Below are 14,442 nucleotides of genomic sequence, written 5' to 3'. Positions count from 1 at the left end.
AGGCAGTGGCAGGCAGGGGGGCAGGATGGAGCCCTGGAAGAGTCACAGAAGACCTGCATTTAAGTCCTAGCTGTTCTGTTTGCTGTGTGACTGTGGGGTGAGTCACTCCCCCTCTCTGAGCCTCAGTATCTTTTTCTGTGAAATGGGTCCTGGGCCTGCCCTGTGTGCCTCACAGCGTCAGTGAAGCAGGTGCATCACGAGCTGTAATTGCCACTGATCTCATTCTCCAGGCCCTGGGTCCCCATGCTGCCCTATGGCCCTCCAGCGTAGGCCTCAGTTTGCCCTCCGACAAATAAGGACACGCCCACCGGGAGTGGAGGAAGGTGAGGGAGGCGAGCAGCCTAGTCCCTATGGCCCCGCAGCGCTGCCTCCTTCTCTGGGCCCTGTCATGCTGCTGCAGCACTCGGGTGCCCCGTCCTGAGGACCTGGGCTTCAGCGAGCGTCGACCAGAGCCATCTAGGCAGCAGCCCCAGCAAATGCATTATCTAGAACTGCGTTCTTCCTTTCTTTAGTGGACACACACCAGCTGGAAGTGTGGGCGACTCCTGAGGATGCCCCCAAGCCTGGAGGCTCATCTAGCTTTAAGGAGCTCATAACTCATATTGTCCCCCCCGGAAAGACCTGAAGTGTTGCGCCCCCAAACAAGGGGTTCTTGAGCCCTAAGCCTTGCACTCCTAGCTCTTCAGAACTTCCAGACCCAGAGACACAGGCTCACGTCAGGACTGGTGAGGCCTGGAGCCTGGGAGACATGAGTCCACTGGCCAGCTTCTCAGACTCTCAGGTTGGCCCTTCTGTGCAGGAAGAAACTCTGCCCTGCTTTCCTCCAAACACATTCCCATGTGGCATCACCGGTGGGATAAGGATGATCACTTCTGGGGAGGACGGAAAGATGGAGTCAGTCTCAGATGGTTGGACGGATGGAGCCGGGGCTGCCTGGGGCTGGAATGGAAGCTGAGGGTCGAAGGCAAAGGCCCTGACCCGGTCCAGACAACCCTGTGTGTGCAGGACCCAGGTTAACAAGCTTCATCGGTGTCCCGCTGGAATGCGGCTGATGAGCCTAGAACCATGCAAAGAAGTGGAACAGTGGAGGCAGAGCTGAGGCTCAAGGCCACACACATGGCAGAGGCCACCAGGGCCACTGGGCAGACCCTCCTCACTTCCCTCTAGGCTGGGCTTCCAAGGACCCAGTGATATGACCTCTCCTAGGTCCCTAACCCACTCTGGGCCTCAGTTTCCCCAGGTGTAAAGGTCTCTTCTGCCCTCCCCCAGGAGGGTCTCTCTCCCTGGGGTGACAGTAGGCCAGGGGCAGCCCAATGGCTCACAAGCGCCCTGGCCACGAGCAGGAAGTGCACGCTGTTGGCAGCTGCAGACTCTTACGGAAAGCACACCCTCCCCCAGTCCAGTGGGGGTCAGAGGACGGTCCTCCCCAAATATCTCTAGGACGTTTTAATAAGGAATTACTTGAATGCATGTGTACCTCTGTGTGTATGTGCGTGTGTGTGTATGTCTGTGGACTAGCAGCATTAGTCCTGAGCGTAGCAGCTGTGCACAAGCTGAATCAGGAAAGGTGGCCGACAGTTTGGGTCAAGTGAGCCGTGCTCACTTGCATCTCGTTTGGGGTCCTACCAAATCACCAGGAAGCCTGCCATCTCCCCAGCTAACTCAAGGGGCCTATGACAGTCGGTGGTGATGTTTTAAAGGCCGTTCCTGAAGATCTATCCAGAATGAGAACTCGGCAGTGGGCTCGGTCAGTCGTCTGGGCCTCTGTCCCCCACCTGCCCTCCCTTAACGGCTCCACCAACCCCTGTCGCAACTTTGCATCTCCCCAGCAGAATCCGGCACGTAGGGAATGACCGAAATTGAAGGGAGGGGGACTGAGTTCACAGAGAACACCGTGCCAAAGGCGGAATGCAGCCATACTGGTACTCTGAACCCATTTGGGAGGCTCTGGGTCCATACCACAAAGGCCCCAGGGAGGCCCCCCAGTTTGGCTGCTGAGCACACATGGGATGGGAGGCTCTTACCCCTTCTCCCTTGCTATCTGGTCCCCGGCTCCCCAGGCCTTCCTTTCACAAGTGCCCCCATGTTGGCAGGGACTCTGGAAGCGGGCCGCATCAGGTAGTGGTTGGCTCCTTGCCGATGTTGATGGGATTGGGAGTGTGGTCAGTGGGGAAACCCCTGGTCTGGGCCCTGATGGGTTGAGTGAGTTTTTAGAGGGGCTGTTGGCATATTTCAGGGATAGGACTTCTGGTGAAGCTGAGCTGGGAAGCAAGTAGCCATTGATAATCCAAGAGCTGGAAACAAGTCCTGGGTCATTTTGATCCGGGGCAGTTTGAGCTGTGTGGAAATCACGCCCCACGTGGGGTAGTCATAGCGCTCCATCTGGATAAGGCTAGAGGCTTCTGCCTCTACATAGGTGAGCGCAGGAGCGATTCTCTGTCCTCACAGCAGGGCCCCACTGGATTGCAGATGGCAGACTCAAGGCCACGGGGACCGTCCTGATTTTGCGGGAGGCAATCCTCCCTGTTGCTGGGACACCAACACGAGTAGTTTAAATGGGGCAAAGAGAAAAACGGTTGCTTATGGCTCCTAAGCTTATGAACCTTCCCCTCTGCTCCCAGGTATGCATCTCTACTTTGTGGGGACTGAAGTTTGGGGGCCCCTCTTTATGAAAGAGAATACAACGTTAAAAGAACAAAATTAGGGGTGCCCGGCTGGCCCAGTCAGTGGAGTGTCAGACTCTTGATCTCAGGGTTGCAAGTTCGAGGCCTACGTTAGATCTAGAGATGACTTAAAAAAAAAAAAAAAGAACAAAATTAGGTACCAGGCCTTGGAAGCTTTGAAGGTTGAGTCGTGAAGCTTAGGTGCACGGAGACCTCACTTTTCTGCCTGTGCCCCAACAATGGGCTAAGTAAAATGTCAACAGGCTTTCGAACAAGGCAGGAACTTCCTTGCATGAGAAACCCGACAGCTGTGTAGGTGGGAGAAGAATCCAGAGCCACCTGGTTAGTCTCGTGCATTTAGAAGGTCACGTGCTTGTGAATGAGCACATCTTAGCAGCCAAGTGCCAACTTGCGACTCTAAGATCTACTAACCGTCTGCAGATGTACCAGCCACAGTCCGTAGAATTTAGAGCCAGGCAGTTTGAGCTCCGACGCCAGAGATGCAGAGGCTGGGAGGGCTGCGGGGTAAGGAGCATCATGGTTTTGCCAGCCTTACGGAGCATGACACATGACTGACAAGTAAAAACTAGACACATTTAAGTGATGCAATGAGATTTTTCAAATGTATCATGTGAGGATTTCATATACGTATACTCTGGGAAATAATTTAGGTGGGTTTTTTTGTTTGTTTGTTTGTTCGTTTACTTAAGATTAAATGCACAGAGCGTTTAATGAACCTTTTTTAAGCGTATGATTCAGTGGCGTTTCACTCGCTCACCACGCTGAGCAACCGGACTGGGGCTAGTAGGGCCAAGTAAATATTCTCTCTCTTTCCACTCTTGAAAATGCAAACACATTCTTGGTGGTCCTAAAATAGCCTTGAACATGGTTTACTCAGCAGCATTTGTCATTCGAGGGAGAGCTGCCTTTACTCATTGGCTGTACTTCTGAACAGCTGTAGGCAAGGCTAACTTCTGCAGACCAAGTCATCATAAACTGCAACAAGAATTGGCCATTGGCCGAAAATCCTTCTACAAAGCAAGAGATCTCTCATCCAAACTGAGGTGTTTTTTAAGGTGTGCGCTTGGGGACAAGCGGCTTCTTCTGGGGTGAAGGAATCCTAATTTCATTTTGCCCACAAATACATGCTTGATGTTCTGGGTCCCTCAAAGCACTCAGCAACAGGTGTGGGTTTCATAGCGAAAATAATGACAATGGAAAGAAAATATTCCTTTCTTTCCCTATATATAGAAAGTGTCTGTGATCACATCATGGAATGTGTCATATAACCCAAAGCATTTCCTCTGCCTCGGTGTGTGCGTGTGTACACGTGTGTGCGTGAGTGTGTGTGCACGCATGCACGCCTGGAAAGATGGGGGTGCTCCTGCGGGTATAGACGACCGTCATGATAATGGTGGTATTTGGTGGCGATGGTGTTGCCGTCGGGGGGGTTGTCCTCAAGGAAGGCTCCTCCTTGTTGGGCCTCTCTGTGAGAAACTGCAGCGGCTGGGCCCCGGGGAAGAAGGCTCACCCTGAACTAGCCCAGACTGGCAGCTGTCTCCTTGCCGTCATAATGGTCTCGGTTCACCCAGAAACCCGAAGCTGAGCCGCTGGTGGAAGCATGGCAGATTTCTGTTTGTTAAAATGCTGCCAATAAAGTAATTTCATGTCAGATTTAACTACAGGAAAGGGCAAGGCATTTCTCAGTTCCTTAGCTGTCATGCGGCTAAAATAAATAGAACGGACAGCAGTTAGCCACAGTGCGCTTAGCTCTTTGAAGCCCCATATCCAGAAAGCAGATGTTGGCTGTTGGTGTTTGGGGGCTGGCTTCCTGGAGATATTTTATATTAGCCAAGTTAATTGTTCTAACCCGCAAAGGCTGGACTTGAAGGGCAAAAAGAGGCCAGAACATGTTCAACTGTCCTGACAGTGGCCCACAGGCAGCCCCAGCACCACATAACTCGGGCGCCAAGAGCTCGCTCCAGAAGACGCAGCTAGAGAGCGTGGCCCCGGGCTCCTGCCCACTAACTGTGCAAAGCAAGGCTGTCTCGGGGGCCCCAAACAGAAAACCCTTAGAAGAAGCGGACCCCAGGGAGAGAAGTGGAGCCACAGCCTGAGAGGGAGGCGGCATTCTCGCAGGAGAGAGAGCAAGCGGGCGGGACTGGAGCGCGAGTGGCCTTCTTCAGAGCCCCGAAGAAAGAGTGCCAGGACAAAGCGGGCCTCCAGGCGGGGGACGGAAGCAGCCAGAAGGCCCTGGGGGAGGGCGGTGCTCCTGGTGCACCGCGAGCCCGGGAGGTGGCCTTGAGCTCATTGTGGGGCCCCACAGCAGGTGGGGGAGGGCCGTGGACGAGAGCTTGTCTGTGGCGGGACCCACCTGCTCAACCTGTCTGTGAAAGGCCTCTCTGGATGCCGACAGGTCAGGCAAGAACAGAAGTTGCGGGAAGAACCAGGACAAGTCATGGAGGCAGGGACCGCGGGGGAGGGCCAGGGGGACTGAGCCAGCTGCAGCAACGAGAGGGAGCAGAACCCTGGGGCGGGGGGGAGGTGGGGGATGCGTGAGGATCGGATGTTCCCTGTACCTGCTTATAAGGAGAAACCGTGGCTTCAGAGAAAATGAACCGAAGCCCAGTGACCTGGGTCAGGATGGCAAGCTTCTTCCGTAAAGGCCTGAACGGTAACGTTCTCAGGCCTGGCAGGCCACGTGGTTCCGCAGTAGACAATATGTTCCTGGCCGGACGTGCCTAGGTACTAATAAAACTTTACAAAAACAGGCTGCTGACCCTTGACCTAGAGCCGCAGCTGAGCATCTGCCCCCGGGGAAATCTGTTATTGCCAAATTGCCCTCCCTACCCTGCTGGGGGCCACGGAGGTCGACTGTTGACAAGAACGGCAGGTGACATTTTCAGAGCTGAAATCTTCCATATTTCTGCCGTTGCCCAAGTTAGGTGACCATTTCTGAACTGGGCCTGAACTGGGCCTCAAATGCCATGTTTCACCTTTGCTGACGACAGTGAAAGGAGAGGCGCCCACCTCCTCCAGGGCGCCCATCTGCCTTGCTCTCCCAGCCTCTGTACACTTTCACACAGTTCGCGTCTTGTCTACCAGATTCAGGCACACCCTCTTCCCTCAGGCCTCCAGGGGTCTCTATGATAATACGGCTTCACCTCCTACCCCTTTCACTTCCAGCCCCGTGCTCTGGCCAGCCTCAATGTCGCCATGTGAGGCCTGCCGCTCTCTGAAAGCAAGGACCGTTTCCTCCCCATCTCTGTACCCCCAGAGCACCTAGCCTTGTGATAGGACAGGTCTGAATTAACCGTTGGAGCAAAAGGTTTGCTGCAAATATCCTGTTCTTTCTGTTTCTGACAAGGCCAAGAGACAGCCGCTTTTCAGAAAGTGTGATTAAACTCAGTAACTGGCCCAATGGCCTTGGACATGCTCCTTCTCCTTTGTGTGTCCTTGGCCTCTTATATCTGGCACAGGGGCTAGCCTGAATGGTTTCTAAGGGAACTTCTGGCCAAGGGGGGACAGCAGCTGCTGCTCATGGATCACTTACTAGGTGCCCAGGCCTGAGCCTTGGATGGAATGGGAGACCTCAGGGTCCCAGGAGGGTGGGAGGTGGTGGCAGGAGCGGCCACACTTGAGCCCTCAGCAGTCAAGTCCAGTAGCCTATGGCTCGTGGCTGCTTTTCTAACTTTGGTATTTGGGGGGTTGGGAATCTGGTGAGAAGGAAGGGGAGATGAGGAGGAGAAAGAAAAGGCAGGAAGCAAGAGGAGGAGAAGGAAAGGAATGGCGAGGGGGAGAAGGAAGGGGGCTAATAAATTATTCTATGTCGACTGCAGAAATCAGAATCTGTAGCCCAAGCCTAGAAGCACCTGCTTCCCCCATTCCCTCATGAAGTCTGGACCTCGGCACCCCAGGGGCAGCACCTGACCCAAATATCTGTCCGAAAGCCCAGTTCTATTGAGTTCTCCAGCTGGAGATTTCCAGCAAAAGCAAGAAGCCTCAGCCAACACAGGCCGGCTCCGACTGTGGGGATCCCCAGGCCCTCATCTTTAGGGCTTGTCCCCAGTTGGCACATACCATAGATGGGGGTTATGCCTCGGGCTGCAGCTCAGCTGGGCTCTTCCACTGCCCTGGCCTGGGGTCCGACAGTCTACTCTCCTCCCCAGGAAGCTCAGCCTCCAGACACCTGTCACCTTGGGCCTAAAGTCAAGGAAGCCAGGGACCAGGGGCCAGGCAGAAAGCCAGGCAGGGCAGCACTGAGCCCCCAGATACCAGCAGAAGCCAGCTGCCAAACAAAACCCCCTCCTGGCACCCTCCCTTGCAAACAGACTGCGGTTTTCAGGTCACTGGTTTGCTGAACTGGGCTACCCAGGCAGGACCCAGATGTGGTGCCCAGCAGTATCCGGCCAACTGAGCAGTGCTTGGCCCCGGCAGGAGGGATTGGTCCTCAGGCCAGGCCTCTGCCTAGTGGCCGCCCTGGCTGAATGTCTGAAGCAGGAAAGGGCCCTTCCTGCAGGAGGAGGAGGAGGGGGAAAAGGGAGCGAGCAGCTGCGTGCTCCATGGGGAGGATCCCCAAAATAGAAAGGCGCATACGCACTGCAGGCCTTGACCCAGAATGCTCAGAGCCACAGCGCAGAGACCGAGGTGTCCTCAGGGGTCCTGTGTGTTTCTACCTGAGCTCCAAGGACACGCTTCCCACTGCCTTCTGAGCCAATGCCATTCTCTGATCATTTAAAAAAAAAAAAAGTGAAAATGGCAGTAATGCCTTGTGGGTTTTAGACAGCGTTCATATCCACATCTTGGTCATCATCATCCCAGAAACCCTGATGCGGGCAGAGGTTGGCTTAGTGACCCTATTTTACTGGTGCGGACCTAAGCCCAGACACTCCTGCAAGATTCTCGGTAAGTGTTAGGGACAGCTGCCGACCTGATGAGTTGGTCTTCTGGACCCCCTGTGTTCTGGAAGAGGGGCTGGACACATCCCTCCTCTCTCCAGGGGCCAGACCTGCTCCTGCCCACAGCCTACACGAAGTGGGGCACACTGGCCCAGATTCTGGCTGGCTGTCCCTACCTCCCTGTAAGGTTTTTAATCAGCCAGCTCATTGCACACAGGCTGCGCTGTAGGGCCGGTCAGAAGTTTCCAGGGAGTCACCAGGATGGTAGAAAAGATGCACCCATTCTACAGCTGTTTACAGGCTGTCTCTGCCACTGGATGAAATCCGCAGGCCACCTGGGACTCTGGTCCGCAGCTCGAGCCTGAACCCCAAAAGTCATGCCCAGCCCACAGAAGGTCCTAACACTCTGGGTTCCTAATCTGAGAATGGGAAGCAGCAAAGGAAGATGACCTTCCAAGTCACGGCACCTGGAGCTGAGATCTGAATTTCCAGCCTACTGACTGTAACGCTGGGTGACTCCCCGTAGACTCCCCGTCTTCTGCCAGCCTCAGTCTCTGCGTTGGTGAAGTGGAAATACAAATCCTCATCCCCACCCTGGGCGGGGGCAGAGGAGCTAATGTATAACGAAGTAGCTTGTGTGAAAGAGCCACTCAATTCTCTCCTCCCAGTTTCAGGGTAGGATAAGTAGACCTGCAGAGTAGGACCGATCTGTTCCTGGGGGAGGAAGCCCAGGAACAGTCCGCGCCTCGACTGGGAACTGCCAGAGCCCAGGGTCTGGCATGGGGCTGGGCACACAGAACAGACCCTGGAAATGGTGGGAAATGGTGGGGAGAGGCCAGAGACAGACTCTCTGGCCTCAAGAGGAAATGGACGTGCTCAAGGTCTCACAAAACGCTAGTCTCAGGTCTCCTTACTGAGTTCGGTACTCTTTCGCAAGGAAAGGGAGGTGCCTCCAAGGACGATGGATAAAATTTCTGAACCCTGCTCACGCGGTACAGCAGGAGGTGAATATCCTCCTCTTACTGGATATTTCTAAGGTCACTAGTCTAAAGAAGAGGGACAGATAGGATGGAGCCAGTATTTTTGTAGCCATCCCAATCTGTATCTTCTCCTGTTCCACACAGGGCTCCTCTCTCTCCCTTGCTCAGCCCCACTTGCATTTAGAGGTGAGGAGGAGGAGGAAGAGGAGGAGGAGGAGGAGGAGGAGGAGGAGGAGGAGAAGAAGGGGAAGCAGCAGCAGCAGCAGCAGCAGCAGCAGTAATAGTGAGCGGTTGGTTTTGATCTTGGGATCATCCTACGTATTACAGGAGATACTGCTCCGCAAATGGCTGGCACAAAGTCTTATTTCTGGTTCATTTGACTTTTGTCCTTTGGGAGGGAAAAGGATGGACAAAGTCCCAGAGCTATTTAGTAGCAGAAGCAAGACTAGAATCCCGGTGTCTTGAGCCCTTAGGATGGTCTTAGGATGTCTATTTCCTGTAAGGGGGCTCTCAACTGTTCACAAGAAATAGTTCAGGGCTATTTAAAAGACTTCTTCTTTGAGACTGATAGGATTTTATGAACAGACCTTACTTAAAACATGTTTTTGTTGTTGCTGTTAGTCTGTGTTTTGGGAAAGGGCGAGAGAAGCCCGTCATGAGCGTCTCAATCAGATCTCCACGTGACAGAGGCAAGATGCTCCCATTCTTGCGATCACTTGTCTGTGGAGCAGGTTTCCTGGTGACCGGCAGGCCCTTCTGCATCTGATCTGTCCATCTCTGTCCCTCAGTCCACAAACACCCAGGCTGCTGAGGCCCTCGGGGGGGTGCAGCCAAGCTCCGGGTATTTTCCTGACGCTGCAGAGGTTTAATGACCATGAACATCTAGCTGTGCTCAAACCAAGATGTGCCCTCAATGCTGGCTGATGGTGGCAGCAGCACCCGCCTTGGCCAGCCTCTATGCAAGCCCTGCAGGCCCACCCGGAGAAGCGGGATCCTTCCGTATCACCCCCTTCAGAGACTACAAGCATCTTCCAAGAAGACACATGTGCTTTATACTGCAAAGGGGACTCACCTGGGAAAGTTGCTTTTGGAGACTGAGGCCTATTTATTTTGGATCCCCTCAACTGGGACAAATCCTTGGTCTTCTAGGACAACTTAGAATTTTGGAAACAGGTCACTCAGAGCCAAGGGCAGAGAACAAAGTGTGGAAGAAGGAAGAAGGACTGATTTTGATCAAGTCCAAGGTGTGACTCTCAAGCAATGAATGTGAATTTTTGGCATGGCCTACAAAGGGCTCTCTAAGGCCATCTGCAAAGAGATGCCAAGCCTAGAAATGGTGCAAGCAATGGCAACTTCTCCCAAGTGAGGGCACGGATGGCCACTCCAGGGGCCTATTCTAAGAAAACCCTTCCAGCATTGAGGTCTACACGGATCAAAACCAAAGCAGTTACTTGCCAATCACACTCTTTTAAAGGGTGTTGGTGGGGCTCAGGAGGGGAAGGGGAAGAGGACCCTCAGACTACAGCCCACTCATTCCTCCTAGGAGCCAAACCCAGTGTGAAACAGAGGAGAAATTGGAAGTCAAGCCCAAATGCATCTGGACTCTAGATGCATCACTGAGAGGTTTTCCTTCACTGACTCGGTTGTCAACCATAAAAGAGAAGCAAGAAATCTAAAGGGTAATTCCGCTGGAGGTTAGACACTGCCTTCTAAGAGAGGCTGCCTGAAGGGCTGGCAATGTGGAGGATGGGGGGCTGGCCAAGGAATGGCTCCATGTCTGCTATCCCATCTGACCGCCACCTCCGTGAGCGGAGCCCGGCCGTCCAAGTCTGTAAATGTTTACGTATACTGAGGCTGCGGTATCCAGTTGAGCACGTAGACATTGAGGAGAAACAGAGAAGTGAGATTTCAACAATCTCCCCCCACACCTGTGCACTTACGTTCGTGGATTGTCCTTGGGATGGGAGAGGCCAGGCCCTCTAGTTATGTGAAATGGCATTACCTCAGAGCCCCGAGCTCCCAGTTCTCTGAACAGGAAGGAAGCAGACCCACGGCTCTATAAGAGCCATTTCCTTTCTGCTGTATTAATTTCACAGATTAGGTAAGCCTCTCCTCTGTGGACCCAGTACACTGAGATAACAGCCATTGTGTTTGCTGCGACTCCTACTAATGGAGCTAATCTTGGTAGACCGGTGATATTGCAGGCTTTTAACGTCAAATTCAACTAACCAGCAGCTCTCATGGTCCCTTCTTTTGTCCTGGCTCCTAGAACTACTGCTGGAAGCCCTAGCCCTTAGTTTCAGACACATAGATGAGGTCTGGGTTCCAAGGAAGGAAAGGTGAAATTTGTCAAGTGGGCTTTTAAAAGGACACCAGAGCCAGAGAGTTTGAATGGGAATCCCTTTCTGTGCCCTATTCACTGGCTTCCTGTTCTCAGTGGTACTAGGAAGTGAACGCAATATTATCTAGTGTCTGTCAGTTCCACATTCCTTGTTTCTGTTAAGAGAAAAAGAAGGCTTTACTTCCCTCACGCTCTTCCTTTCTTTCTAGTTGAAGGGGTGCAGTGCAGAGCTCACTAGACTGGGAGTCGAGATGGATCCTTGGACCGTATTTCCTGCTCTTCCAGAAATTCGTAAGGGGCAAGGTCAGCTCATCTCCTACATCTTTTCTAGGTCAGATTCTAGTCCCTTGTATTTTGGGTTGGTTCCCTGCCAACAAGTTTGCACAGAGAATTTCAATAACACATCATCTCATGTTCAAGTTTAAGATAAGAAGCATTCAACACCCCCCTCCCCCCCAATAGCCCATTGTCTGACCGATTCCTGGAGCTTTCTGGGCTCCTGACGATTTCCCACCGTGCCGAAATGGGGAACCATGCTCTTGATTACAAGCCGACTTTTCCATTCATCCATTGTTTGACCTGCAATTTTATTCTTGACTCTCCAAGGCGCTTCCCAAACGACCTAGACACAGGGCTTAGGGAGACAAAAAGTACACTGTCTTTCAGATATGAAGATGAGACCATCGACCGCGAGAATCACAGACTTTCACTCTGAGGACAGGTTTGGGTGGAGTCCGCCACATTCCCTTTCATGTCTCTCTCCCCACCCCACCCCCCTCATTGAACCCCTTCACACTCCCAGGGATGGAGGCACTTCTGTGAAGCAGTTGGCTGGGATGAGATGGCAGTCCCTGGCTATGAGGCAGAGCGGAATTCACTGGAGAGTGGAAGGATGGGTGGAGAAGCAGCCTGACGTAACTAAAATAACACTAGATTTAAAGGCAGGGAATGAGGATCTTAGGTCTGCTTTTTTGTGCATGCAGTATGCAGTGAGATCTGGGGAAAGACTCTTCTGTTCTCTGTCACAATTTTCTTATGTGAAAACCATGGTGGTTGGATCAGGTGATGGCTTAAGGCCCCTTCCACTCTCCCAGAGTAAGACTTATGGTGCACTGAAGGAGCAGCTCCCAACTCTGGTCCCATTAGCACCCAGCCAAGTTAGCTGACTTAACAGTTTATAACTTGACAGTCAGTGGAAGGAAGCAGTGGGTGTTGGAAGGGGCTCATGAAACTCTGGTGTACTGGTTTACACAAAACTAACCAAGCAGATGGTGACATGTCTACTCCAGTGCACACCTGCCATGACAGATAAGCAGACCTGTGCTAAACCAAGTAAAGCTTTTTTTTTTCATTTTATTTTGTTTCATTTCTTTTTGTCTTTCATGATAGAGACATGAAATAAGAGCTCTGTTAAGGCATTCATATATGAGGGAAGATCTCCTTCTTGGAAATCCTCTTGGCAGTATAGAATCGGGCACAAAATTGTCCACATCCAGACTTCTGGCCTTTGGGAAAATGGAAATGTACTCTTCCCATTTTCCCACTGAGTACAACTAAAACCTCTGGACATTATATATAAAACCAACATATGAAGACCTGGAAAGTGGAGAGACGAAGGGACCTTGGGACCTGAGGAACAATGTGGTGGTGAGTTCTCTGGGTTTTTGCCTCATAGATCTTAGACACGGACCTGAAGAAGCTGGCAACCCCAAAATGACAATAGACACTGACGAAAATTCCCCAACAAAAGCTTACTCTCTCTAGCTAAAGGACCAAAAAAGGGACAGCCCACAGAGGCAGAACATGTTTATACAAGAACTGCTCTAATTCAGCTAAACACCACAGGAAAAAGGGTGGTCCCATCAAGTCCCAACATCAGAGGCCAAGTGGGGGACTAGACTCTACCCCAGCCCAGCAGTTATGATTTATTTCTCCCTGTCCCCAAAAAGGTAGTATAGGAGGAGGCCTAACAGAGAGTCAGGACCTTTGCACCTGCATAGTGGTAATGAGTCCACATCCCATCATTGTCAATGTCAGTGGAGGTCACATGGGGAACAGTGATGAGGCACTACTATCAATCCCAGCCAGGATGGGATCAGTAAAAGCCTAGGAGGGAGCTAGAATTCTCACTACTACCCAGAAGTAATGAGGCACCCCAATCTCCTTGGTGTTAATGAAGGCTAAGTAGGGAGCCTGGTAGAAATGAGATGGTGACCCTGTTCCCTGCCAAAGCATTGTCAGAGGAAGTCAGCTAAAACAGAAGATCTAAATAAGTGCTTAAATAAGAGAGTTCTCTTATTTTATCTCAACCCAGAATCTTATACCTAGAGAAAATATGCTTCAGGTATGGAAGGGAAATCAAGATATTTTGAGATAAAGAAAAACTCAAAGGATTTGTTAGTAACAGACCACTCCTAAGAGGATGGATAAAGGACATTCTCTAACCAGAATGGAAGCGATCCAAGAGGGAATTTTGGACACCACCAAAGAAAAATGAAAAATGGAAAGAAAAAAATATGGGTAAATATAATAGACTTTCTTTCTTTCAAGTTTTCTTAATTATATCTGATAGCTGAAGCACCAATTATAACATTGCATGTTGTGGTTCTAAATGTTATGTGGAAGAAATATTTAACATAATTACATTATAAATGGGAGGGTAAAGAGCAGATGGAAAGAGAAGTAAGGTTTCCATACTTCACTCACACTGGTAAAATATTGACATCAGTAGACTATTACAGGTTATGTATATATGACATAATACCTAGAGTAACCACTAAAAATGGCATACAAAAAGATGCATGCAAAAATACTGTACATGAATCATCAAATGGAATTTCAAAAACTGTTCAAGTAACCTATAGGAAGTCTGGACAAAGAAAATAAAGAAACAAAAAACAAAACAAACAAGATAAAAATAAATTGGTAGACTTAAGCATTAACTACCAGTAAGTACATTAAAACGCAAATGATCCAGGGACTCTGGGTGGCTCAGTTGGCTAAGCATCTGACTTTGGCTCAGGTCACGATCTCAGGGTCCTGGGAACAAGCCCTGCATTGGAATCCCTGCTCAGCAGGGAGTCTGCTTGTCCCTCTCCCTCTGTTCCTGCCCCTACTTGTGCTCACTCTCTCTCTCTCTCACTCTCTCTCAAATAAATAAAATCATTTAAAAATCTAAATGATTTAAATCTACCAATTAAAAGACAAACATTGGCAGAGTGAAAAAACATGATCCAACTATATGCTGTCTGTGAGATGCTCATCTCAAATATAATGATATGAACAGGTTGAAAGTAAAAGGTGAAAAAGATATATCATGTAAATGGGTATAAAAAAATAGTTATGGGGGGACGCCTGGGTGGCTCAGTTGGTTAAGCAGCTGCCTTCGGCTCGGGTCATGATCCCAGCATCTTGGGATCGAGTCCCACATCGGGCTCCTTGCTCAGCAGGGAGCCTGCTTCTCCCTCTGCCTCTGCCTGCCATTCTGTCTGCCTGTGCTTGCTCTCTCTCCCTCTCTCTCTTGACAAATAAATAAAATCTTTAAAAAAAAATAGTTATGG

General features: G+C 51.0%; 1 protein-coding gene across 3 annotated transcripts in view; it reads right to left on the bottom strand.

Annotated features, from left to right (window-relative positions):
* The window catches only part of MAMLD1 (mastermind like domain containing 1), a 109,625-nt gene that overhangs the window by 42,233 nt on the left and 52,950 nt on the right, over positions 1-14,442 (bottom strand). For all 3 annotated transcript variants that reach the window (XM_044235296.1, XM_044235294.1, XM_044235295.1), the window contains exon 2: positions 11,358-11,516. In XM_044235296.1, the coding sequence (XP_044091231.1) occupies positions 11,358-11,453 (96 nt within the window). In that variant the 5' untranslated portion in view covers positions 11,454-11,516. The remainder of the gene's footprint in view (positions 1-11,357; positions 11,517-14,442) is intronic.

The sequence above is a fragment of the Neovison vison genome, chromosome X, assembly GCF_020171115.1.
Source record: "Neovison vison isolate M4711 chromosome X, ASM_NN_V1, whole genome shotgun sequence".
In the NCBI taxonomy this organism is placed as follows: domain Eukaryota; kingdom Metazoa; phylum Chordata; class Mammalia; order Carnivora; family Mustelidae; genus Neogale; species Neogale vison.
The sequence above is the reverse complement of the archived record's forward strand: the minus strand, read 5'-3'. Positions and strand labels throughout refer to the sequence as shown.